This window comes from Rhinoderma darwinii, chromosome 5 (assembly GCF_050947455.1).
Source record: "Rhinoderma darwinii isolate aRhiDar2 chromosome 5, aRhiDar2.hap1, whole genome shotgun sequence".
NCBI classification, from domain to species: Eukaryota; Metazoa; Chordata; class Amphibia; order Anura; family Rhinodermatidae; genus Rhinoderma; species Rhinoderma darwinii.
In genome coordinates this window covers 211,400,572-211,424,651 of record NC_134691.1, presented here as the reverse complement: position 1 = coordinate 211,424,651, position 24,080 = coordinate 211,400,572, and the positions used below count along the sequence as shown (strand labels likewise).

The following is a 24,080-nucleotide window of genomic DNA, read 5'->3' as shown; positions in this document are numbered from 1 at the left end:
TGATGCGCGAAATACGCACAAAGAACGTACATGTCGTGAGTTTTACGCAGCGGACTCGCGCTGCGTAAAAGTCACGGAGCTGTATGCACAGCCCCATAGACTAATATAGGTCCGTGCGACGAGCGTGAAAATCAAGCGCGTTGCACGGACGTATTTAACGTTCGTCTGAATAAGCCCTCCTGGTGTAGTGAGCATGTTAACCCAGCAGGTGTTTTGCAGAAATTAGTGTGCACTCTGTTGCAGATTGAAAATGGGATTTTTTTTCCATAGATATGCCAATATGTGGTGCCCAAATTGTGCCACCATAAGACCGCTCTCTAATTAATTATTATGCGGTCTCCCGATTTTAGAATCACCCTACATGTGGCACTAATCTTTTGCCTGGACATTCGACAGGGCTCAGGAGTGAAAGAGTACCATGCGAAGTTGAGGCCTAATTTGACAACTTACACAGTATTGCTTCACAAATGCAGGGCTCTGATGTGAAATAATAAAAAACTCCTGAGAAGTGACCCCGTTTTGGGAACTACACTCCTCAAGGCATTTATTAAGAGGTGTAGTGAGCACCTTTTCCATAAATGATTATGCTGCGGATGGTGCAAAGTAAAAATTTCAATGTCCAGCTTATGACACTAAAGACACACCCCAAAAATTGTTAATGTCTACTGCACAGTGGACTTCTTCAGCAGAAGACTTCTGTACTCCGGCTAGTCTTTTTGTCTTTGGCTGGTGTAGTGAATGTAGATCTTCTGCATCTTCTCCCTAGGATTTGTTTAGGTGTTTTGTAGCTTAGTGCATGCATCATCCTGGTGGCACAAGTCTTGCCTTTATGACTGTGGTCCCTCTCATTGTCCATTTTTCCTGGCACTTCTCAGATGACCTGCTCTTCTTGGTTCGGTCTCCTCGCTCTTTCGAGTCACTCCTTTAGGTAGCATGCCTTCTCACACCATATGTTTGAGACCTAGTGGCTTTGTGGAGCTAGTCATCATATTCTTACTGAAGGCCGGATAACCATCCCAATCTCATATATTCACAGGACCTGGAAGTCTCATTTTACACTAGTTTGAGGAATTATCCCCCCCCCCCATGTTTGTTTTAATTTTTATTTTTTTATTTCAAGTTTGGTCTTCCCCGGCAGGATCTGGGGTTTAGCCTTTAGTTTCCTCCCTAACGTACAGACTGCTCTCCTCCAATGGGTCTCCCCTTTTGTTCAGCGTACAATTCTTCAGGATCTTGTCCTGGTCTTGCACATGCACCTCCTTTTGATATATATACACCATTCTTGAGAATGCTTTCTTCTACATCTTGATGGGGGTCACTACTTTCCTTGTCAGACTTGAATGCTGTGTGGCAAGATATCGCACTAAAGGCTGAGCTCCTCTTTCCGACTAACCGCTCATTACTTCAGCCCTGTGGGGTCCCCTCCGCTGTTGCTGGTCTCTCTCAACATCTGAGTTGCACACTTTTGCATATTTTTCCCGGTTGCTAGGTTATGCTAGCAGCAGTGGAGTAGTCGACCATTTGCGCATTGTTCTTGTCCTTCCCCGGAAACTGCTTTAGGACCTCCCACTGTTTTTTCCCCACTGGCATGTAAGTAATTTTTTGAGTACTTACTGAAAATGATCCTTCATGGTCGGTTATGATTAAAAAAAAAAAAATTCTCCATTGACTTCTAATCAGAAATTTTTAGTGTTTTTTTTTTGTTTTATACAATACTGCAGTGTATTAATCTAGTCTGACCGGCCCTGTTCACACCTTGTTAGATCTTGTACATCAGTCATCGGTTGCTTTTTGACAAAGTGAAAAATCTGAGTCGCGTGGATAAAAGCATTCCAAAGTTCTTACCACAAAGTGACACTTCTGATTTGAAAAATGGGGTTGCATCCTTAAGGGGTTAATACATTTGGCGCACCTTGCAACAGGGTTCAGTTCAAGACGTGTGTACATCTGCTTTTATTTCAGGTGCCGATAATTAAACTTACAGACCGGGAGACAGATGTCAAAGTAGATATCAGTTTTAATGTAAGAACTGGTGTAAAAGCAGCTCAGTTCATCAAAGATTGTATGAAGGTAAAACTGATGCATGTTTATTACTGTCAAAGTATTTGCCTGTAACATTCAATATCTGGCATCTTTGCTTAGTCGGTCTCCTTTATAGTTATTAACTTTTTTTAATTTTTTTTATTATAGGAATATTCTTTACTTCCTTACCTGATTTTAGTATTGAAACAGTTTCTCCTTCAAAGGGATCTGAATGAAGTTTTTACTGGTGGGATTAGCTCTTACAGTCTTATTTTAATGGCAATAAGTTTCTTACAGGTAAGGTTGTGTTTTACTACTTTTATTCACGATTGTAAAAATTATGTGGTTGGCTGTTACTGTGATAGGCATTTATTCATACTGTATATTAACCCTTAGCGACATCGACCGTACAGTTACGTCAAATGTGCTCTACCACAAGATGGCGCCGAGCGATACGTGGTGGGTGCCGGCTTTGCCAAACAGCTGACACCCGCCTGCAAGGCTGTGTTTTGAGATCTCTGATCCCAGCTGTTTAATCATTCAGATGCTGCGGTGAAGAGTGACAGTGACGTTACATAGTTTGTACGGTTGAAAATAGGCATGTCCATCAAGTTAAACCAAGGAAAGGGGAAGTAAAAAATTTCTACACATAGGAGCTAATATTTTTTTGTTCTAGGAAATTATCTAAGCCTTTTTTAAAGCCAGCTCCTGCGGTAGGCTATTCCATAGATTCACAGTTCCCACAGAAAAGAAGGCTTATCGCCTCTGCAGGTTGAACCTTTTTTTCTTGTTTTTTGAGGGGGTTTTACATGGAACAGGATTTCACCATATTTTTTGTATGTGCCATTAATATGTTTATATAAGTTAATCCTGTCCCCCCTTAGTAGTCTTTTCTCAAGGCTAAATAGGTTTAGTTCTTTTAATCTTTCCTCATAACTTACATTCTCCATGCCCCTTATTAGCTTCGTTGCTCTTTGTATTTTTTCCAACTCCAGGGCATCCTTTCTATGAACTGGAGCCCAGAACTAGACTGCATATTCTAGATGAGGCCTCACTAATGCTTTGTAAAGTGGTAATATTACATCCCTGTCCCGCGAGTCCATGCCTCTTTTAATACACGACAATATCCTGCTGGCCTTTGAAGCAGCTGTTTGACACTGCATGCTGTTATTTAGTTTGATTTACACGTACACCCAGATCCTTCTCAACAAGTGACTCCCCCAGGGTAGCTCCCCCTAGGACATTTGATGCATGCAGGTTGTTCGTACCCAGGTGCATAACTTTTATATTTATCTACATTAAACCTCATTTGCCAAGTGGACGCCCAAACACTCAGTTTGTTTAAATCCGCTTGCAATTCACGAACATCTTTCATAGTCTGAACTATATTACATAGCTTGGTGTCATCTGCAATAATAGAAATAGTGCTATTAATACCATCCTCTATATAATTAATAAATAAGTTGAATAATAGTGGTCCCAGCACTGAACCCTGGGGTACACCACTTATAACCGGGGACCATTCAGAGTAGGAATCATTGACCACAACTCTCTGGATACGGTCCTTGAGCCAATTCTCAATCCAATTACACACTATACTTTCTAAACCTATAGTCCTTAATTTACCCATTAGACTTCTATGGGGGACAGTGTCCAATGTCTTTGCAAAGTCCAAAAACACTATATCCACAGCGGCCCCTCTGTCTAGGCTTCTGCTCACCTCTTCATAAAAACAAATCAGGTTAGATGGCCAGCTTTTGTCCTTAGTTGAGCGGTTAGACAGTTGGAGGGGGGCTCCCTCAGTCTCCTCCTTGTGCCCCCCACAACCCGGTGTCCCGATCAGTTGCCATACCTGCTGGAGACCTAGTGAAGGCCCCCAGGTCTGCCTTTAGTGCCATACTTTTAACTGGTTCTCGACTGCCGACTGTATATTTATGGCCGACGGTCGAGGTCCTTAAAACCCGAGCCGTAGTGTATTTAGGGTGCAGCTTTGACTGCCGGCAACATAAAGAGAAGATAGAAGCAGCTTTCACTGCTTCTATCTTCTCTGATCCATAGAATAGAGGCAGCGTTAACGGTATCGGTGATCATGTGACTGGTCACATGATGGCCGGGATGCAGTTAGAGGCTGCTACCTGGTCTAACTAGACCCAGCATAGCCCTATTAGTGACAAGTCACTATAAGAGCTGATTTCCCCAGTAACAGCCCCAGTTACAATGGAAAAACAAGGTGTAAAAGAAAAATAAAGTCCCCCAAAGGTATTTTCTGACCTTTTTGAGGGACAAGCCATAGTAAAAATGAACTAAATTCACATAAAATACCAACCCAAAAAAAAAACATACTCCCCACACCAATCGTAGTGTTAGCCCTGACCCATTTACCCTGGAAGAGATGTGTAATATATCAATTTACAGTAGACATGACTATCACAAGAAATATTTTTTGCTATTTTTAAACTCAAAATTCAAAAATCGCAAAGTATGTGTATAAAAATGATTAAAAAAAGAATCCTGTACGGTCTACGAAAAAAAATCGCAAAACTCTCGTTACTTGCTCAACAAATAGAAGTTACAGCCGTTTAACTAATGAGTTCTAAAAATGGCTAAACGATATCTGGTCCTGAAGGCTCAAAAGAAGCCTGGTCCTGAACCAGGTAAACATAATTTGTACGCCACGTCTGAACTAGTAGAATATTGTATTTGCCTGATGGGTGAATTCCATAGGAAAAAAATCACAATGCAAACGTTCCTGGTTTTTGGTCCCCCCTTACTACCCAAAAGATCAAAAATTTGTATGTGTACCGCAAGACTGCAGCTTCCCCTGCAAAAAAAAACAAATCCCTCACACCGCTCCATCGACTGAAAAATAATGATCGCTCCGTATATAACTGTACGTACAATTTTATTTTTTTTACCAAATTTTTCTTTTCAAAAGTAGTACATCATGAGAAATTATTTCATTTTGGCATTGCCGTAATCTTATTGACCCATAGAGTAGTTAGCAAGTTGTCTTTACCGCACAGTGAATACAGTCAAACATAATTGAAAGAACAATGGAGAAGTCATGTGTTGTATGGTAAATTGTATTCTAAAGGTATTTTCCTTTCTGCCTACGGTGTTTTACCTAATGCAATATTTTTTGTTTTATAGTTGCATCCTAGAATTGATGCTAGAAGGGCAAATGAAAATCTTGGCATGCTTCTGATTGAGTTCTTTGAATTGTATGGAAGAACTTTTAATTACTTGAAAACCGGTATTCGAATAAGAAATGGAGGTGCTTACATTGCTAAGGAAGAAATCATGAAAGCAATGGCAAATGGATACAGGCCTTCTATGCTGTGCATTGAGGATCCTTTGATACCTGGTAAATTTGTGTGTGTGTGTATGCATGTGAAAATTAGATTTAGATATATAGCTATAAAGATATATAATTTGTATGTATATACATACATTACCGTTAAAAAGTTTAGGGTCACTAAGAAATTTCATTATTTTTGCAAGAAAAGCCGTTTTTTTCAATGAAGATAACATTAAATTAATCAGAAATACACTCTCTACATTGTTAATGCGCTAAATGACTATTTTAGCTGCAAATGTCTGTTTTTTAATGCAATATCTACATAGGTGTATAGAGGCCCATTTTCAGCAACCATCACTCCAGTGTTCTAATGGTACATTCTGTTTGCTAACTGTGTTAGAAGGCTAATGGATGATTAGAAAACACTTGAAAACCCTTGTGCCATTATGTTAGCACCGCTGTAAACCGTTTTGCTGTTTAGAGGAGATATAAAACTTACCTTCCTTTGAGCTAGTTGAGAATCTGCAGCATTACATTTGTGGGTTCGATTAAACTCTCAAAATGGCTATAAAAAGAGAGCTTTCATGTGAAACTCGACAGTCTATTCTTGTACTTAGAAGTGAAGGCTATTCCATGCAAGAAATTGCCAAGAAACTGAAGATCTCCTACAACGGTGTGTACTACTCCCTTCAGAGGACAGCACAAACAGGCTCTAACCAGAGTAGAAAGAGAAGTGGGAGGCCCCGCTGCACAACTGAGCAACAAGACAAGTACATTAGAGTCTCTAGTTTGAGAAATAGACGCCTCACAGGTCCTCAACTGGCAGCTTCATTAAATAGTACGCGCAAAACGCCAGTGTTAACGTCTACAGTGAAGAGGCGACTCTGGGATGCTGGCCTTCAGGGCAGAGTGGCAAAGAAAAAGCCATATCTGAGACTGGCTAATAAAAGGAAAAGATTAATATGGGCAAAAGCACACAGACATTGGACAGAGGAAGATTGGAAAAAAGTGTTATGGACAGACGAATCAAAGTTTGAGGTGTTTGGATCACACAGAAGAACATTTGTGAGATGCAGAACAACTGAAAAGATGCTGGAAGAGTGCCTGACGCCATCTGTCAAGCATGGTGGAGGTAATGTGATGGTCTGGGGTTGCTTTGGTGCTGGTAAAGTGGGAGATTTGTACAAGGTAAAAGGGATTTTGAATAAGGAAGGCTATCACTCCATTTTGCAACGCCATGCCATACCCTGTGGACAGCGCTTGATTGGAGCCAATTTCATCCTACAACAGGACAATGACCCAAAGCACACCTCCAAATTATGCAAGAACTATTTAGGGAAGAAGCAGGCAGCTGGTATTCTATCTGTAATGGAGTGGCCAGCGCAGTCACCAGATCTCAACCCCATAGAGCTGTTGTGGGAGCAGCTTGACCGTATGGTACGCAAGAAGTGCCCATCAAGCCAATCCAACTTGTGGGAGGGGCTTCTAGAAGCATGGGGTGAAATTTCTCCCGATTACCTCAGCAAATTAACAGCTAGAATGCCAAATTGCTGCAAATGGAGCATTCTTTGACAAAAGCAAAGTTTGAAGGAGAAAATGATTATTTCCAATAAAAATAATTTCTAACCTTGTCAATGTCTTGACTATATTTTCTAGTCATTTTGCAACTCATTTGATAAATATAAGTGCGTTTTCATGGTAAAATTCCAGTCATTGACACAAGGCCTCAATCTAACACCAGGATTTATGAGCCACTACATGGACACACGTCATGTCCCCCATCAGACTGACTCCAGATGCCTTAACTCCTAAGTCATCACCTCTATAACCTCAGTTTTATTGCCCCGGCTTATCTTAATGATATATCACTTCATGTACTAATTGTCTTTGTGTAACATCTAAATGTTGTGCTTTTTTCTAAGTCATTCATTTGTAAACCGCCTGAAGAAGGGGCCTCTGTGCTCTGAAAGCTTGCATATAGAACTTTTATGGTTAGCCAATAAAGGTATCATACCTATTATACTTTTGTCTTTTTTGACACAAAAGTATTTAACATTTCACATGGAAAACACAAAATTGTCTGGGTGACCCCAAACTTTTGAACGGTAGTGTGTTATATATGTATATAGAGTTTTTTTTTTTTTTTTTATTCTTTAGTGGTGCCGAGCTGCAAGGGGAAGCTCCGCCCAGCCACCTGGTCCGACATATTCTGTCTCTGCTTCCAGACGGAACTGCTGTTCCGTGGGGAAGCGGGGAAGCAGAGAATCCTAGTACATAGCCACACCACCCTATGGATACTACCCAGCTGTAGATGGCACTCCCTTGCAGGTCGCACCACCACCCTTATAGATTGTGCCGCTGTAGATTGCACCTATCGCACCCCCCCCCCCCATGTACCTTGTAGATTGCACCACAACACCCCTCTAACTTGTAGATTGCGCCGCTGTGGCTCCCACCGGAGCTGAATCACCGGCCAAAGCATCGGCAACCTCTGGCTGGGGATTCAGCTCCTAGTGGCAGCTACAGCGGCGCAATCTACATGGAAGGGGTGCTTCGATTTACAAGGCGTGCGATCTGCATGGTAGGCGGGTGGTGCGATCTACATGTGGGGGTGCGATCTACAAGGTGGGGTACGATCTACGTGGGGGTGCTATCTGCAAGGGAGTGTGGCACTGTCTACATGGGTCTTGTGGCATTATATTGGGGGTGGGCGCTGTAGCGTGGTGTGTGGCGCTGTGTGTGAGTGCTGTTATGATCTTCCCTGGAAGATGTAAGGTTTTTTTTTTAGTTTTTTTTTTTAACGGCTATATAAGATGAGAATGGATGAGAATTTGGAGACACTGATGCAAAATGGACAAGATACTGACAATTGATCAGTTTTTAATGCCTATTTTTTTTGTGAATGTAGTCTAAATGACTGATGCCAGGAGTCCCGTTCACATGTACCGTGATCGGGCCGTGAAGTCGGCTGACACACGGACCATTTTTAAGGTCCAATCACGGTCATGTGAATCCGGTAATGTCTGAGACCGGCTAAGGTGGTGACGGGCAGAGAGGGATATTAGTGCACACAGTATATAATTGATTATAGATTCGGTTAACCTGTCCCCTGCTAGGAACACAGAAGTTATAATCCATTAGATATACATTTTTCCAATTGTATTTATTAGAAAATAAAGTATTTGCAGATGTTAAAAGTTGTGATGTTACGTACAATAATTATAGCAATATATGTTAGTTATTTTATGAAGAAAATGTATTCAATTATCTCTTGGTATTACTGTTAAATAAAGGGAAAATAAATAAGAAGGTAGGCCTCATTCATGCACACGACCGTAAAAACCTGTTATTACGGGTCGTAATTACGACCCGAAATAACGGGCCCATAGACTTCTTTTGGCCACGGGTACCTTTCCGTTTTCTCACGGGAAGGTGCCCGTGTCGTTGAAAAAGATAGAACATGTTCTATTTTATTTTACGGGCCGTGCTACTATACTTTATAATGGGAGCACGGCTCGAAAAAACGGCTGGCTGCCCGTGGCCGGCCGTGCTCGTAATTACGAGCACGGTCGTCTGCATGGGGCCATAGAGATTTAAATCAAATTGTCAAGTGTTGAAAAACAATCTATTTTTTTGTTTTTTTTGCAAAATCGCCCAGCCCTAATAAATATATATATATATATATATATATATATATATATATATATATATATATATATAATATCTCTTAGAACATAAAATATTGAAATATATGTGCAGTAGTAGGTAAAAGAAACCTAAAAGGCTTGTGCTTTTTTTGGACACCTTGTTCTGCCTTCAATACAGGGTTAAAACCTAGGTGTAAATACTAATTTTCTATATTGAAATTGAAACTATAGTGTGCAACAATTAGAGAACACAAAACAATGTCTCAATTGGAATAATTTAACCCCTTAATGACTAGGCCTGAAAGCCTTAAACACCAATTTTTCTATTTTTTTTGCAGCTCTGCCTTTTAGCAATCATATAACTTTTTTTTGTAATAGTGATGTTGCTATTTGAGGCCTTGTTTTATGCGGGAGAAATTTGAGTTTAGTTTTTTGTGTCTCTGCGTGCTTTAGGGGTAGAAAAAAAATTGCTCTTTACGGCCTCGTTCACATCAGCGTCTCGTCCCGTTTGGGGTTTCCGTTCATCCATTGTCAGAGGAACAGATAAACGGAAATCATAGCTTGTTTTGCATTACCATTGATTTCAATGGTTAATTCTTCCATTCCAAATGGTTTCCGTTTGTTTCCATTCCGCAAGGTTTCAGGTTTTTTTTAGCGGAAACGATAGCGCAGCCCAGTGCTAGTGATTTGCTACTAGTGTGCGATTCTTAATGACTGGCCTTAACAATAGCAGGAATCACTTCTGCTGTGTACAAGAGATCTGGGCGGTGTGACTAACCTTACGAAGCTTGTGTAACCCCCCCCCCCTCCACCCCCCTGAACTGGACACATTAGGGGGACATTCTGTGAGGCAATTAAGCGCACCAGGGGGCAGCATAACTGTAACATTTTTTTTTAAGTCCAATTGGGTAGTTATTTTATGCATAATATTGTGGGACAACCCATCCAATATTTTCTATCCACAATAGCACTAAACAATGTACTGTATCGGTTATTCCTCATCAAAGTATGTAAGTTGACAAATGAGTCTTGCCTATTCCCTTGTCAAATTAAAATGTATCAGACACCCCCTTCCCCAAGCTGGTAATACCCAGTAGTCATTTTATTCATACATTTCTAGGCGATATAACCGGAATGGTACAATGTCAAATGTAAAGAAAAAATTCCCTAGAATTGTCGTCATGGGAAATAAGTGTTTAAGTGGCTGTATTCACCCCTTCCTGCTTTTGGGCATGATATGTCCAAATTCAAAGTGATTTACCGCACACGGGCGTACAGTCACGCCCTGTAGATGAAGACGGCACAGGAGCTGTGCGTGCTTCATTTTCAGTGGCTGTCATACACAGCTGACATCCCGCTGCAATGACGTCCGCCGCATTGAAGTGGTTGACAGAGGGAGGGAGCTCCCTCTGTACCCCCATGCGATGGATCGCGGGTGGCGATGGTTGCTATGGCAACCAAGAAGCCGTCATTAGGCTTCCTGGTTGCCCAGGTACGGTAGCCTATTAGGTCCTGCCCGAGGCATGACGTAATAGGCTAACTGTCAAATGAAGAATGACCGTTACGATACACTGCACTACATAAGTAGTGCAGTGTATCGTACTGGGGATCAGAAGACCAGACCTTCAAGTCCCCAGGTCAGTGTAATAAAAGAGTGATAAAAGAAAAAAAAAATGTTAAAGAAAAATAAATAAATAAAAGTTTTAACTAATAAAAACAACAATCGCCCGGTTTCCCTGATCAACTCCTTTATTAGAAAAAACATGAGAAAAACTATACATAATAGGTATCGCCGCGTTCGGAGCGGCCTGATCTATAAAAATATCACATTATTTTTACCACACGGTGAACACCGTAAAAAAATTTTAGAAAAAACTGACCATTTTATTTTTTGGTCATCTTGTCCCAAAAAAAATGTAATAAAAAGTGATCAAAAAGTTGCAAGTAACGCAAAATGGTACCAATAGAAACTACAGTTCGTCACGCATAAAACAAGCCCTCCCGCAGCGATATCCACTAAGAAATAGAAAAGTTATGTCTGTCAGAAAATGGCGACACTAAAACATGATTTTTTTTTTAGAAAAGAGTATTTTTATTGTGGGAAAATAGTGAAACGTAAAAAAACAATATAAGTTTGGTGTCGCTGTAATCGTATCGACCCGCAGAATAAAGTTAACATGTTTATACTGCACGGTGAACATTGTAAAAAAAAAAAAAAACTGTGCTAGAATTGCTGTGTTTTGGTTTCCTCATCTCCCAAAAAATGGAATAAATAGTGCTAAAAAAAAATCGCATGTACCCCAAAATGGAACCAATAAAAATTACAGCTCGTTCCACAAAAAACAAGCCCTCACACAGCTCCGTGAACGGAAAAATAACACGTTATGACTCTCAAAACGCAAAGATGCAAAATGATGCTAAATGACGGCCCGGACTAATTTTTTAGGTCCAGTAGAATTTCACTAAATACCCCAGATCGTCATTTGCTGGACCCCACAGGTGGACCCTGTAGATGCAGCGGAGATGAAGAAACTTTAGGGCCTTGTGCTGCTTATAGGGCTAGTGAAGAAGTCAAAGATTCGGCAATACTGGAGCGCAGATATTTTGTATAATACCCCAAAAACCCGGCCTGTGCATAAAGGAATGGTTCAAAGCGTACCACACCAATCCATGGATTATTAATTCACGACATTATTACATCATCCTATTGTGCCCTGATGCACTCCGCCCAGTTTACATATACCCTGATGCACTCCGCCTTGCTTACATATACCCTGATGTACTCCCAGTTTACATATAGCCTGATGTACTCCGCCCAGTTTACATATACCCTGATGTACTCCGCCCAGCTTACATATACCCTGATGTACTCCCAGTTTACATATGGCCCCACAATATAAGCTAAAATACCACTTAAACACCAAGCAAAATCTGCGCTTCAAAAGCCAATTGGTGGTCCAACTGAGCCCGGCAGTGTGCCCAAACAGCAATTTATGACCACATATGGGGTATTACTGTATTGTGGAGAACCCGCTTAACAATTTATGGAATGTATGGATACGGTGGTACAAGCTGGGCACAACACATTGGGCACTGAAATGGCAGATCTGTGGAAAAAGGCAATTTTCAATCTGCAACATCTATTGTTTACTCATTTTTGCATAACACTTGTGCGGTCAAAATGCTCACTACACCCCTAGATAAAGTCTTTGAGGGATCTAGTTTCCAAAATGGGGTAATTTTTCGGGGGCACCACTGTACTGGTACTATAGCTCAATGCAACATGGTGTCAAAACGAATCTTGTAAAATCTCCACTCCAAATGCTAAATGGCGCTCCTTCCCTTTAGAGCCTTGCTGTGTGTCCAAATAGCAGTTTGACCACGTGTGGGGTATTTCCCTACTCTGAAGAAGTTGCTTTACAAATGTTACGGAGCTTTTTCTCCATTTGTTGAGAAAATAAAAAATTTTTTAACTAATGCTACGTCGTCTTGGAAAATGTAATTTTTTATTTTCACTGCCCATTTCAAATAAAATCTGAGACACCTGTGGGGTCAAAATGCTCACTACCCCCCTAGATGAATTCCTCAATGGTTGTAGTTTGCCAAATAGAGTAACTTTTGAGGCGTTTCCACTGTACTGGTACCTTAGGGGCTTTGCAAAAGCGACATGGTGCAGAAAAACCAATCCAGAAAAATCTTCTCTCCAAAAGCCAAATGGCACTGCTTCCCAACTGAGCCCTGATGTGTTTATTACCACATATGGGGTATTTCCATACTCTGGAGAAGTTGCTTTACAAATGTTAGTGTTTTTTCTCCTTTATTTGATGAGAATATGAAACATTTTGACCTAAAGCTACGTCTTAGTGGAAGTAAATGTAATTTTTCATGTTTACTGCCCAATTCTAATAATCTATGAAACACCTGGGGGGTCAAAATGCTCACTACACCCCTAGTTGAATTTCTCTAGGGGTGTAGTTTCCCAAATGGAGTCACTTTTGGGGGGTTTCCACTGTACTGGTACCTTAGGATCTTTACAAATGAAATCAATCCAGCAAAATCCGTACTCCAAAAGCTAAATGGCGTGCCTTCCCTTCTGAGTGCTGCCGCTTGCCCAAACAGCAGTTTATGACCACATGTTTGGTATTTCCGTACTCTGGAGAAGTAGCTTTACAAATGTTGGGGTGCTTTTCCTCATTTATTTGTTGAAAAAATCAAAAATTCTGAGGTAAAGCTACATCTTATTGGAAAATGTCATTTTTCATTTTCACTGCCCAATTCTAATGAAATCTATGAAATACCTGTGTGGTCAAAATGCTCACTACACCCCTAGATGAATTCCTCTAGGGGTGTATTTTCCCAAATGGAGGCACTTTTGGGGGGTTTCCTTTGTTTTTGCACCACAAGACCTCTTCTAACCTGACATGGTGCCTGAAATATAATTTAAGAAAAGGAAGGCTGAAAAATCCACTAGGTGCTCCTTTGCTTCTGGGGCCTGTGTTTCAGGCCCGTAGCACACTAGGGCCACATGTGGGATATTTCTAAACTGCAGAATCAGGGCAATAAATATTCAGTTGTGTTTTTCTGGTAAAAACCTTCAGTATTATAGAAAAAATTGATTTCTGCAAAAAAAATGAAATTTGCAAATTTCCCTTCCAATTTGCTTTAATTCCTGGGAAACTCATAAAGGGGTTAAACTTTCTAAATGCGGTTTTGAATACTTTAAGGGGTGCAGTTTTTAAAATGGAGTGTTTTGTGGTGGTTCCTAAAATTTAAGGCCCTCAAAGCCACCTCAGAACTGAACTGTTCCATAAAAAAATAGACTTTTGAAATTTTCTTAAATGTGTGAAATTGCTGCTAAACTTATAAGCCTTGTAACGTCCTAGAAAAATAAAAGCATGTTCAAAAAATGATGCAAACAAAGTATACATATGGGAAATGTTAACTAGTCACTTTTGTGTGGTATAACTATCTGTCTTACAAGCAGATACATTTGATTTTAGAAAAATGCTAATTTTGACAAATTTTGCAAAGTTGTGGTGGTTTTCACAAAAAATATTGAATTTATCGACCAAATTTTTTCACTAACATAAATTACAATATGTCATGAGAAAAATCTCAATCGCTTGGATAGGCAAAAGCGTTCCCAAGTTATTACCACATAGTGACACATGTCAGATTTAAAAAATGAGGCGGTCATTTGGACCAAAAGTGGCTGCGTCCTTAAGGGGTTAAAGGGGCTGTCCAGTATTTGAAAAACTAAGATGTTTTTTTCCCAAGAATCTGTGCCACACACATGCAGACTGAGTGATATTGCAGCTCCGCTCTCCATCAATGGAGCTGAGCTGCAATATCATACACAAGCAGTAAACGGGTGTGGCACTCTTTCTGGAAGAAAGCAGCCATGTTCTAATCCTGGACATCCTCTTTAGTGTGTAAAAACAAAAAACAAAACCAGTTCAAATTTGCCTTTGGAAACTTTGTTGAAGTACTGTTGCACTGACTTTTCAAACACTGTTGTGAAACTAAAATGCAGTTCTTTTAAAAAGAAAAAAATGGGTGTAATATTTTTTTTTTTTTTTTCTCTCCTTCCCCACAGAAAATGATGTTGGAAGAAGTTCATATGGGGCTATCCAAGTCCAGCAAGCATTTGATTATGCCTACCTGGTGCTGAGTCATACGGTTTCGCCACTTGCAAGATCATATCCTAATAGAGATTCTGAGAGGTATTGGCATGAAAATATAAAATGTGTTCATGTTACTAGAGCAGTGTTACTTGCTTATCCCTTGTAGATCTTTCAGCGGAGTACAGTAGAGTTTTGCCTGCTTCTTTGGAATACATTTCATATTTAACGTGTCCATTTATTATAGCATACTGGGCAGGGTTATAAAGATCACTCAAGAAGTAATTGACTATAGGGGATGGATCAAGAATGTCTGGCAAAGCAAGATGGATTCTTCTCCACACATCTGTGGTAAGTGAACTTGAGACGATCGTTTAAGGGTTATTCAACAAACAGCAAATTTAATATTTTGTCTTTTTAAGTTACACAATTTTCCAAAATACTTTCTGTATTCCGCACCGTTTTAAAGATCGTTGCTTGTTGTTCAGTAGGAACATTCATTATTTACTTCCAGTGAATAATAATCTGTCCATGTTGATGTGATGGACGCACAGGTGCTGGGATCTTTAGAAGACACAGCTCTGATATACACTGTAAGGGTATGTGCACACACGCTTACTAAAGTCTGCTAATACGAAGCTGTTTTCAAGGGAAAATAGCTCCTGATTTTCAGCCGTTTTTTTTTAGCAACTTGCGTTTTTCGCTGCTTTTTTTTTACGCTTGTTTTTGGAGCTCTTTTTCTAGTCTATGAAAAACTGCTCAAGAAGTGACATGCACTTTTTCGCGGCAGTAAAAAAAAACGGCCCGTCGGAACAGAACGCTGTTTTTCCCATTGAAATCAATGGGCAGATGTTTTGGAGAAGTTCTGCTTCCGATGTTTCAGCAGTTTACGGCCCGAAAAACGGACTAAAATAAGCCGTGGGAACATACCATTACAGTAACGATCCCAGCAGCTGCATCTATTACATGACCATGGACAGAAATGTATCCACTGGTAGTAAACTATGAATGTTCCTACTGTATGACGACAAGCGTAGATCTGGAAAAACCGTAAGGAATTAATACAGAAGGTATAGTAGTAAAATTGTAAAATCTTTTAAATATAAAAAATAAATTTCCGTATAGCGGAGAACACCTCTAAAGGTTTAAATGACATAAATGTTAAGCATGTAATGCAATTTGTTTCGAGTAGTGTGTATACACTTACTGGAAAAATTTCTTGGGTAGGATATTTTTTTAAAGGAAAATTCTTTGGCTGAGAATTAATGTTTTGCTGGAGAAGCCCCCCACCACCCAGTTAAAATCATTGGTCCTCTTAAGTGGTTTGTAAAATATTAGGCTATTTTCTTGTTTGCAGACAACAAGAGAGAATTACGCTTACCATGTCCAGATGGTAATATAAAGTCTACTCTTGACCAGTGTTTGAGCATTTCTCCGTTCAGTCCTCAGCATTTGTCTTCTGAACTATGTTCCTCTTCATCATCTCTATCAGGCAGTGACATCGTAAGTATTTTACAGTTGCACAATTTTGTTATATTTGTCATGATTGTGCAAATGCTTTTTTAAAGAGTACCTATCTTTTTAGGTGACTTCAGAATAACCTGATTTGTGTGTGTGTGGCCATTATATGACTTGTATTCTGCATTGCTCTCTAATTCTCAGTTGTCTAAGCTTGTATATAAAGCATAACTGCCATTGTTTTTTATACACGGCACACCGAGAGAAGGCGAAAACCTGCTTTCCTATTTATATCATATTATATACATTAGTAATGAGCTGTAAGCATATAGGGGAGTGAAGGATTGAAACCAGATTTTAACCACTTGAGACAACTGTACGTCATGGTTTGCACTGCATTAAGGCACCATGAAGTACAGTTACGTCATGGTGCATTTGTCAACATGTCAAAACACATGGTGACAGAACAGTGACATCGGCTGTCAGAGACAGCCGATAGTCACTGTGACTCGTCGGGGGACCAATCGCGGTGCCATCAGCGATCGCTGTGATAGGTCAGTCACTACTCACTGACCAATCACAGAATTGCAGCATGGTTTCCCGGCTAAAAGAGCCGGGTAGTCACGCTAGCCGATCGGCTGTCGGCAACAGGAGGCCTAACATTGGCCCCTTGTCTGCCAAGTATGGCGGCCTGTTAAAAAAAACTTCTAGCTCCAAGAATATGGCAACGAAAAATATGCAGAGTGTTCCAAAAGCGGATAAGATTGGGCACCATTTATCAGTGCGACACTGGCCACACATCTGCGGATTATTATTTATTTACTGCATTATTATACTCTTATGCCCTGATTGCACCATGGACACCACCGGCGGCCGACGGAACCAGTTGACTTTAACCCCTTCCCGACATTTGACGTATCCATACGCCAAAGTCGGTGTAGAGGAATTACCGAGCGGGCTCACTGAGTGAACCCACTCCATACTGTCTTGGAAATCAATGGCTCAAAATATATTAGACTGAAATTTAGACGAGTCTAAACAGACTCTCAGGCCAGGCACTTTATCCAGCATCCTAATCAGGATATTTCATACCGATCTATATCGATGGAGAAGGAGAAGAAAACACAGACGCTGCTGATATGCTCAAAATACTCCTCTGAAGTTTTATTTCCAAACTCAAACTATAATACCATTATTCAGAAGGGGTGTAGGCTTGAGGTTAACCAATCAGACAATGTGACAATATTTGTTCAGTACAAAGCAGATCATAACGTACATCCCAGATACATCATTATAATTCTTCACACATCAGGTTTGCAGGTGGCCTTATCTCTCTTGGGCAGAATGTTCCCGTAAGGTGGCTCTCCCACACGCATATTTGCCACCCTCCGTTCTCACTCCCTGTTCCTTCTCTGCAAGCTTAGTATGGGAGCCAAGGTCAAAGATAAAACATACAAAATCAACATTACTTGTATTAAAGGAACAATGACTTTCCTATTCACTACAAAAGAACGAAGATGGGAACTCCAGACAGGATGGCTGCTGCACGAAACGAAATTATTTAAACATTATTATTATCACTTTCACATATTACATATCTTAGTAATTCGGCATCCTGCTTGATAATTCACAATGTAATTTCATAAGGAGAATATAAGCAAATAAACCATCCTTCATAATACAATGCGGGTGTCGGCTGTTTGTTACAGACACTTCAGAGTAACTAGCGGCATTGCGCTCGAGCGCGATCCCGCTCGTTTAACTCGTTAAATGCTGCGGTCAATACCGCCCGCAGCATTTAAATTGTTGGAAAGATGGGGGCGACCCACTCTAACAGCTCAACACGCCCCCCGCAACGAAATCGCGGGAGGGGCGATGGTTGTTATGGCTGCCTGTGGGCCTAATGAAGGCCCACAGGTCTGCGATCTTTGTGCACCGATTAAGCCCTGCCTCCTTAGTATTGCAGTATATTGTGCAAGCGATCTAACAATCGGTGGTTGAAGTCCCCTAGGGGGACTAATAAAAAAAAGTACCGATTTAGTTAAATCTTTTTTTAATGTAAATTAAAAATGAAAAAAAATAAACATTTTCCCCCTAGAGCATAGTAAAAAAATAAACAAAATTGGTATTGCCGCGCCTGTAAAAGTCTGAACTATTACAATATATCATTATTTAACCCGCACGGTGAACGCCGTAAAAAAATAAAAAAATTGTAAACGCCAGACTCTCTATTTTTTGGTCACCTCATCTTCTACAAAACATGATATAAAAAGTGATCAAAACGTCGCATGTACACCAAAATGGTATTAAAAACTACAGCTTATCCCGCAAAAAATAAGCCCTTATACCACTTAATCGACAGAAAAATAAAGTTATGGCTCTCGGAATTTGGCGACACAATAAATTTTCTTTTTTACACTTAGTACTTTTACAAGTAAAAATCTAAAATATAGCAAAAACTATATATTTGGTATCGCCGTAATCTTATTGACCCACAGAATAAAGTTAACATGTTTTAATTGCACAGTGAATTCCGTAAAAACGGCGTTCCAAAAACCATGGAGGAATCGCTGTTTTTTTTTTAATTTTCTACCCAACAAATTTCTTTTTTCCAGTTTCCTAGTACAATATATGGCACAATAAATGGTGCTACGAAAGACTGCAACTCGTCCCGCAAAAATAAAGCCCTCCTAGGACTATATAGACGGAAAAATAAAGTTGTTATGGCTTTTGGAAGGTGGGGAGGAAAAAATGAAAATCTGAAAGGGCTGAGACAAGGGGTTAAAGAGGCTCTGTCACCACATTAGAAGTGCCCTCTCTTACATAATGAGATCGGCGCTGTAATGTAGGTAACAGCGGTGTTTTTTATTTAGAAAAACGATCTCTCTTCACCACGTTAAATACTGTGTGCGCGCGCGTATCTGTGTGCGTGCGTATTACTTATTTGTTTATCACAGACGCGTTGGCATCATACTTAACCCCTTAGTGACTAAGCCTGTTGGCCTTAAAGAGGCTCTGTCACCACATAAGTGCCCGATGAGATCAGTGCTATAATGTAGGTAACAGCAGTGTTTTTTTTATTTAGAAGTGTATGACTCTGATTGGTCAGCGTCATACACTCCTCTTTACAACGCCCACTTGGTCAAAAGTAAAAACACGCCCAGTTGGGCATTAACCCCTTCCCTCCGCAGCCATTTTTTGGATTTTCACTTGTTTTTTCCTCCCCACCTACCAAAAGCCATAACGCTTTTATTTTTCCATCAATATTGCTGTATGAGGGCTTGTTTTCTGTGGGACTAGTTATAGATTGTGTATAGATTTGTACCATATAATGTAGTGGGAAACGAGAAAAAATGTGGGGTGGAATAGGAAAAAAGCGATTCCTCAACCTTTTGGGTGGTTTTGTTTTTACGGCGTTCACCGTACGGTAAAAACGGCATGTTTACTTTATTCTGCGGATCAATACGATTACAGCGATAACAAATTTATATAGTTTTCTTTGTTTTACTACTTTTACAAGGAAAAAACTGATTGTTTAAAAATAAAATTAGAGTTTTGTCCCAACATTCTGAGAGCCGTAAAGTTATATTTTTTTTTTTCCTGTCGATTTAGACCTGTGCGGGCTTATTTTTTGCGGGGCGAGCTGCAGTTTTATATTGGTACCATTTTGGGGTACGTGAGACTTGATCACTTTTTATTTAATTTTTTGTGCGAGAAGGGACCAAAAAATAGCAATTCTGATGGTTTTAATTTTTTACGGCGTTCACCGTGCGGACCAAATAATGATATATTGTAATAGTTCACTTTTACGGACACGTCCATACCAGTTATGTTAGCTTTTTATTTTTTTTACATTGTGCTTGAGGGAAAATGGGAAAAGGTTTTTTTTGTTTTTTTTTTTAACGGCTTCACAGGAGTACAAAGATGGCGGACCTGGGGGACTTCGTCAGGCCCCCAGGCAGCCGTGCCAACCAACGGTGACCCCGATCTGATTAAACATTCAGGATCGCGCTCGAACGGGATCTCGCTCGTTAGCCGGAAGTGTCGGTTGTATCACACAGCGCGCGCGTGTGTGCGTGTGTTCATTAGCATAAAGCTAAATTCGCTCATAACTTGGTGAAAATAGATAGTTTTTCTAAATAAAACACTGCTGTTACATACATTACAGCGCCCATCTCATTGTGTAGGAGATAGGGCACTTATAATGTGGCTACAGAGCCTCTAAGACCAAAACAGGCTTAGTCACTAAGCGGTTAAGGATGATTCTAACGCGTCTATGATAAACAAATCAGGCGTAATTAATATTCTATCTAATCCCTCTGAAATAATACATGTTCCTCATATATATATATATATATATATATATATATATATATATATATATATATATATTTCTCCTTTTTTTTTTTTTTGCACACACCCCTTATTTTTTGGGCTTTAAGACGCACCCAGGTTTTAGACAACAGAAAATAGGCAAAAAAATCATTTTTTTTTCTTTACACTTTGGGAAAAATATCAAGAGATACACGTTTTTAGTTCCCCTAGGGAACTTGAATCAGTGATGATTAGATCGCTGGTACAATACATGGATGAGTTACGGAAAAAGCGTTTCCGTAACTTAACCATGTACGCGGTTTTTCGGAGCTGCAGAGTGCTGGTTAAGTAAGAAGTGGACAGAGGGCTCGGCACTGCCAACTGTAAGATGCAGGGACTTTTTAGCAAGAATTTTTCTTTATAAAAATGAGAATATATTCTTATTAGATTGTACTTTATTATTATTATTTATTAGGTTTGCAATCCTAATCATATTTTGATGTGCCTTGGGGAAAAATTGAAACATACAGAGATGAAAAAAAAAAAATAGCCCCATAGTGAAGAAAAAGTTAGAAAAAAAAAAAAGTAAAACACAAAATTTCTTTTGATAAAACACTAAAAGCAAATTAATATAAAAATTTTTTTGCGACACCCTTCCTTTAACCCCTTCCCGACATCCACCGTATATATACGGCGCACGCCGGGTGGGGGAATATGGAGCGGGCTCACGAGCTGAGTCCGCTCCATAGAGCGAGTGTGTCAGCTGTGTGTTACAGCCGACACTTCCGGGTTATGAGCGGGATCGCGCTTTAGCGCGATCCAGCTTGTTTAACCCGTTAAATGCCGCGTTCAATAGAGATCGTGGCATTTAAATTACTAAAAACAGGGGGGCGACCCCCTGTAACGTCTCCACTTCCCCCCCGCGGCGAGATCGGGGGGAGCCGTTGGTTCACACGGCTGCCTGGGGGTCTGACTAAGTCCCCCAGGTCCGCCATCTTGGTACTCCTATGAAGCTCTGCCTCCGGCAGGGCTTCATGGGAGACTGTCAGAATCACGATATACTGCAATACATTAGTATTGCAGTATATCGTGCAAGCGATCCAACGATCGCTGGTTGATGTCCCCTAGGGGGACTAATAAAAAATTTAAAAATGAGTTAAATAAAGTTGTTTTGTGTAAAAAAAAAAAAAAAAAAATATTAAAAGTTCAAAAAACCCCCATTTTCCCCCTAGAGCATAGTAAAAAATTAAATAAATAAACATAATTGGTATCACCGCGTCTGTAAAAGTCTGAACTATTACAATATATCATTATTTAACCCGCACGGTGAACGCTGTAAAAAATAAATAAATTGTAAACGACAGAATCTCTCTTTTTTTTGTTCACCTAATCTCCCACAAAAAATGAAATAAAAAGTGATCAAACCGTCACATTTACACCAAAATGGTATTATTAAAAACTACAGCTTATCCCGCAAAAAATAAGCCCTCATACCACTTAATCGACGGAAAAATAAAGACGTTACGGCTCTCGGAATTTGGCGAAACAAAATAAATTTTCGTTTTTACACTAAGGTTTTTACTTGTAATAGTAGTAAAATATAGAAAAACCTACACGTATGTGGTATCGGTGTAATCGTATTGACCCATAGAATAAAATGAATGTTGTTTTAATTGTACAGTGAATTCCGTAAAAATGGCGCGCAAAAAACCATGGCGGAATCGCTGTTTTTTTTCATTTTCTACCGCACAAATAATTTTTTTCCCGTTTCCTAGTACATTATACGGCAAAATAAATGGTGCTACGAAAAACTACAACTTGTCCCGCAAAAATCAAGCCCTCATAGTACTATATCGACGGAAAAATAAAGGCGTTATGGCCTTTGGAAGGTGGGGAGGGAAAAACGAAAATGAAAATCTGAAAAAGGGCTGCGGCAGGAAGGGGTTAAATTAACAGAAGTTGTTTGAAAAGTTAGTGTCTATTTTGTTGGACTCCTTGTGCAGTTTACATTTTCCAAAGTTCCATTCTGAGCTCAGCACTTTATGTATGATATAGCCTAAGTTGAGAATACAATGGTGTTCAACTGCAACAAAGGATTACACCTTGGCCGCTGTATAAATCATGAAGTACTTTTTTAAATGTATCTTTTTCTCGGTGCTGTCTAAAAAAAAATATTCTTGCTGTTGGGAGAGACCGCACCGTGGGTGTAGGCACTTGCCACTAGGAAGTGGACTCTAGGTAGGAAAGTCAATGTCCCAAGCAGGCCACCATACCCCTCCCACAGACAATGGCTTAACGCCGCTAAGGAGCAGACCTCTTTTGTCCTGAATGGCAAGCATTAATTTTTATTTTTTGGGAGGTAATTAAAAAAATAAAAGCTATTCAGCATTTGTTTTTCGCATTTCAAATTTACACCGTTCACTATGCGGTATAAATAACATGCTAACTTATTTCTATGGGTCAGTACGATTTATTGCGATGCCAAATAAGTATAGGTTTTGTGTGTTTTTTTTAACTACTTTTGCACAATTTAAACCCTTTTTTTTTTTTTTTAAATTTATTTTTTTTGTATCGCCGCATTCCAAGAGCCGTAACTTTTTTTGTATTTGTCGCTGTAGCCATATGTGGGCTTGTGTGAGATGAGTGATGTAAGAGGGGAAATCAAAAACTTTGCTTTTATTTTAATTTTTTTGTGTGGCGGTTTAATCAGTGTTAAATTTATTGTTCGCGTCGTTACGATTGCAGCGATACGAGATTTTTTTTTTTTTTTATTACACTTCAAGTAATTAACTTTTTTTTTATGGAATAAAGTGGTTTTATTCATTTTAACCGTTTTTTTGTTTTTGATTTTTTTCTAACAAACTTTAATTATTATTATTATTATTATTATTATATTTTTTTTTTTAATATTCGTCCCAGTAGGGGACTTCACAATGCGATCTTCTGATCGCAGATATAATGCTTTGGTATACTTGGTATACCAGGACGTTTATTACCGGTTAGTGTAAAATTGACAGGCAATCTCTAAGACCTTTTGTTCCATGGCAACCCATTGGCAGCCAACTGATGGGTGACAGAGGGAGCCCCCTCACTCTGTCAAACCTCTTAAATGCCACGGGCACTATTGATTGCGGCATTTACGGGGTTATATGCCAGGGATTGAAGGTTTCTCCAATAGTAGCCGTTGCAGCGGGTGCCTGGTTGTCATTTACTGCTGGCCTCCCACGGTGATAGTGCAGGCACAGCTTCTGTGCCTGCACAATAATGTACATGCACGGTAGAATGTGCAAATGGTTGCCTATTTTCTACAGGTTGAGTACCAATATCCCACTATATGTGAGAGGATACTTAAGAGGTGATAATTAGAAATACACTTTGTCTCGGAGCTGTGTACATTTTTTTTATTAGATGTGAAATATAAAATAGTCTAAAACACTCGTTCATAGTTAGTTTTCAGTAGCCATGCGGATTTAGTGAAAAGGCATATCATTTGTTTGGGACAAAGTTTTGTATTAAGTCCCCCTCCCTCCAGTTTAGATCAACCTTACAAATTCTTGTAATCTTTAAAACCTTTTGTGGCAAAATGGGCTAACACTGTGCCATAACCCCTTTTTTAATATGTATAATTTACTTTAGCGTCCTTCCTATCCGCCCCACCACTGCATTGCAGGAATTAGGGGGTATTCAGACAAGCGTGTAACACGTCCGTGTGACAGCTGT

General features: G+C 39.8%; 1 protein-coding gene across 6 annotated transcripts in view; it reads left to right on the top strand.

The window, feature by feature from the left end:
- TENT4A (terminal nucleotidyltransferase 4A) overlaps positions 1–24,080 on the top strand; it is a 78,651-nt gene that overhangs the window by 22,378 nt on the left and 32,193 nt on the right. For 5 of the 6 annotated variants that reach the window (XM_075826923.1, XM_075826918.1, XM_075826922.1 and 2 more), the window contains 6 exons: positions 1,963–2,070; positions 2,191–2,319; positions 5,173–5,386; positions 14,564–14,690; positions 14,836–14,939; positions 15,946–16,091. In XM_075826923.1, the coding sequence (XP_075683038.1) occupies positions 1,963–2,070; positions 2,191–2,319; positions 5,173–5,386; positions 14,564–14,690; positions 14,836–14,939; positions 15,946–16,091 (828 nt within the window). The remainder of the gene's footprint in view (positions 1–1,962; positions 2,071–2,190; positions 2,320–5,172; positions 5,387–14,563; positions 14,691–14,835; positions 14,940–15,945; positions 16,092–24,080) is intronic. The other variant, XM_075826920.1, reaches the window with a different exon arrangement.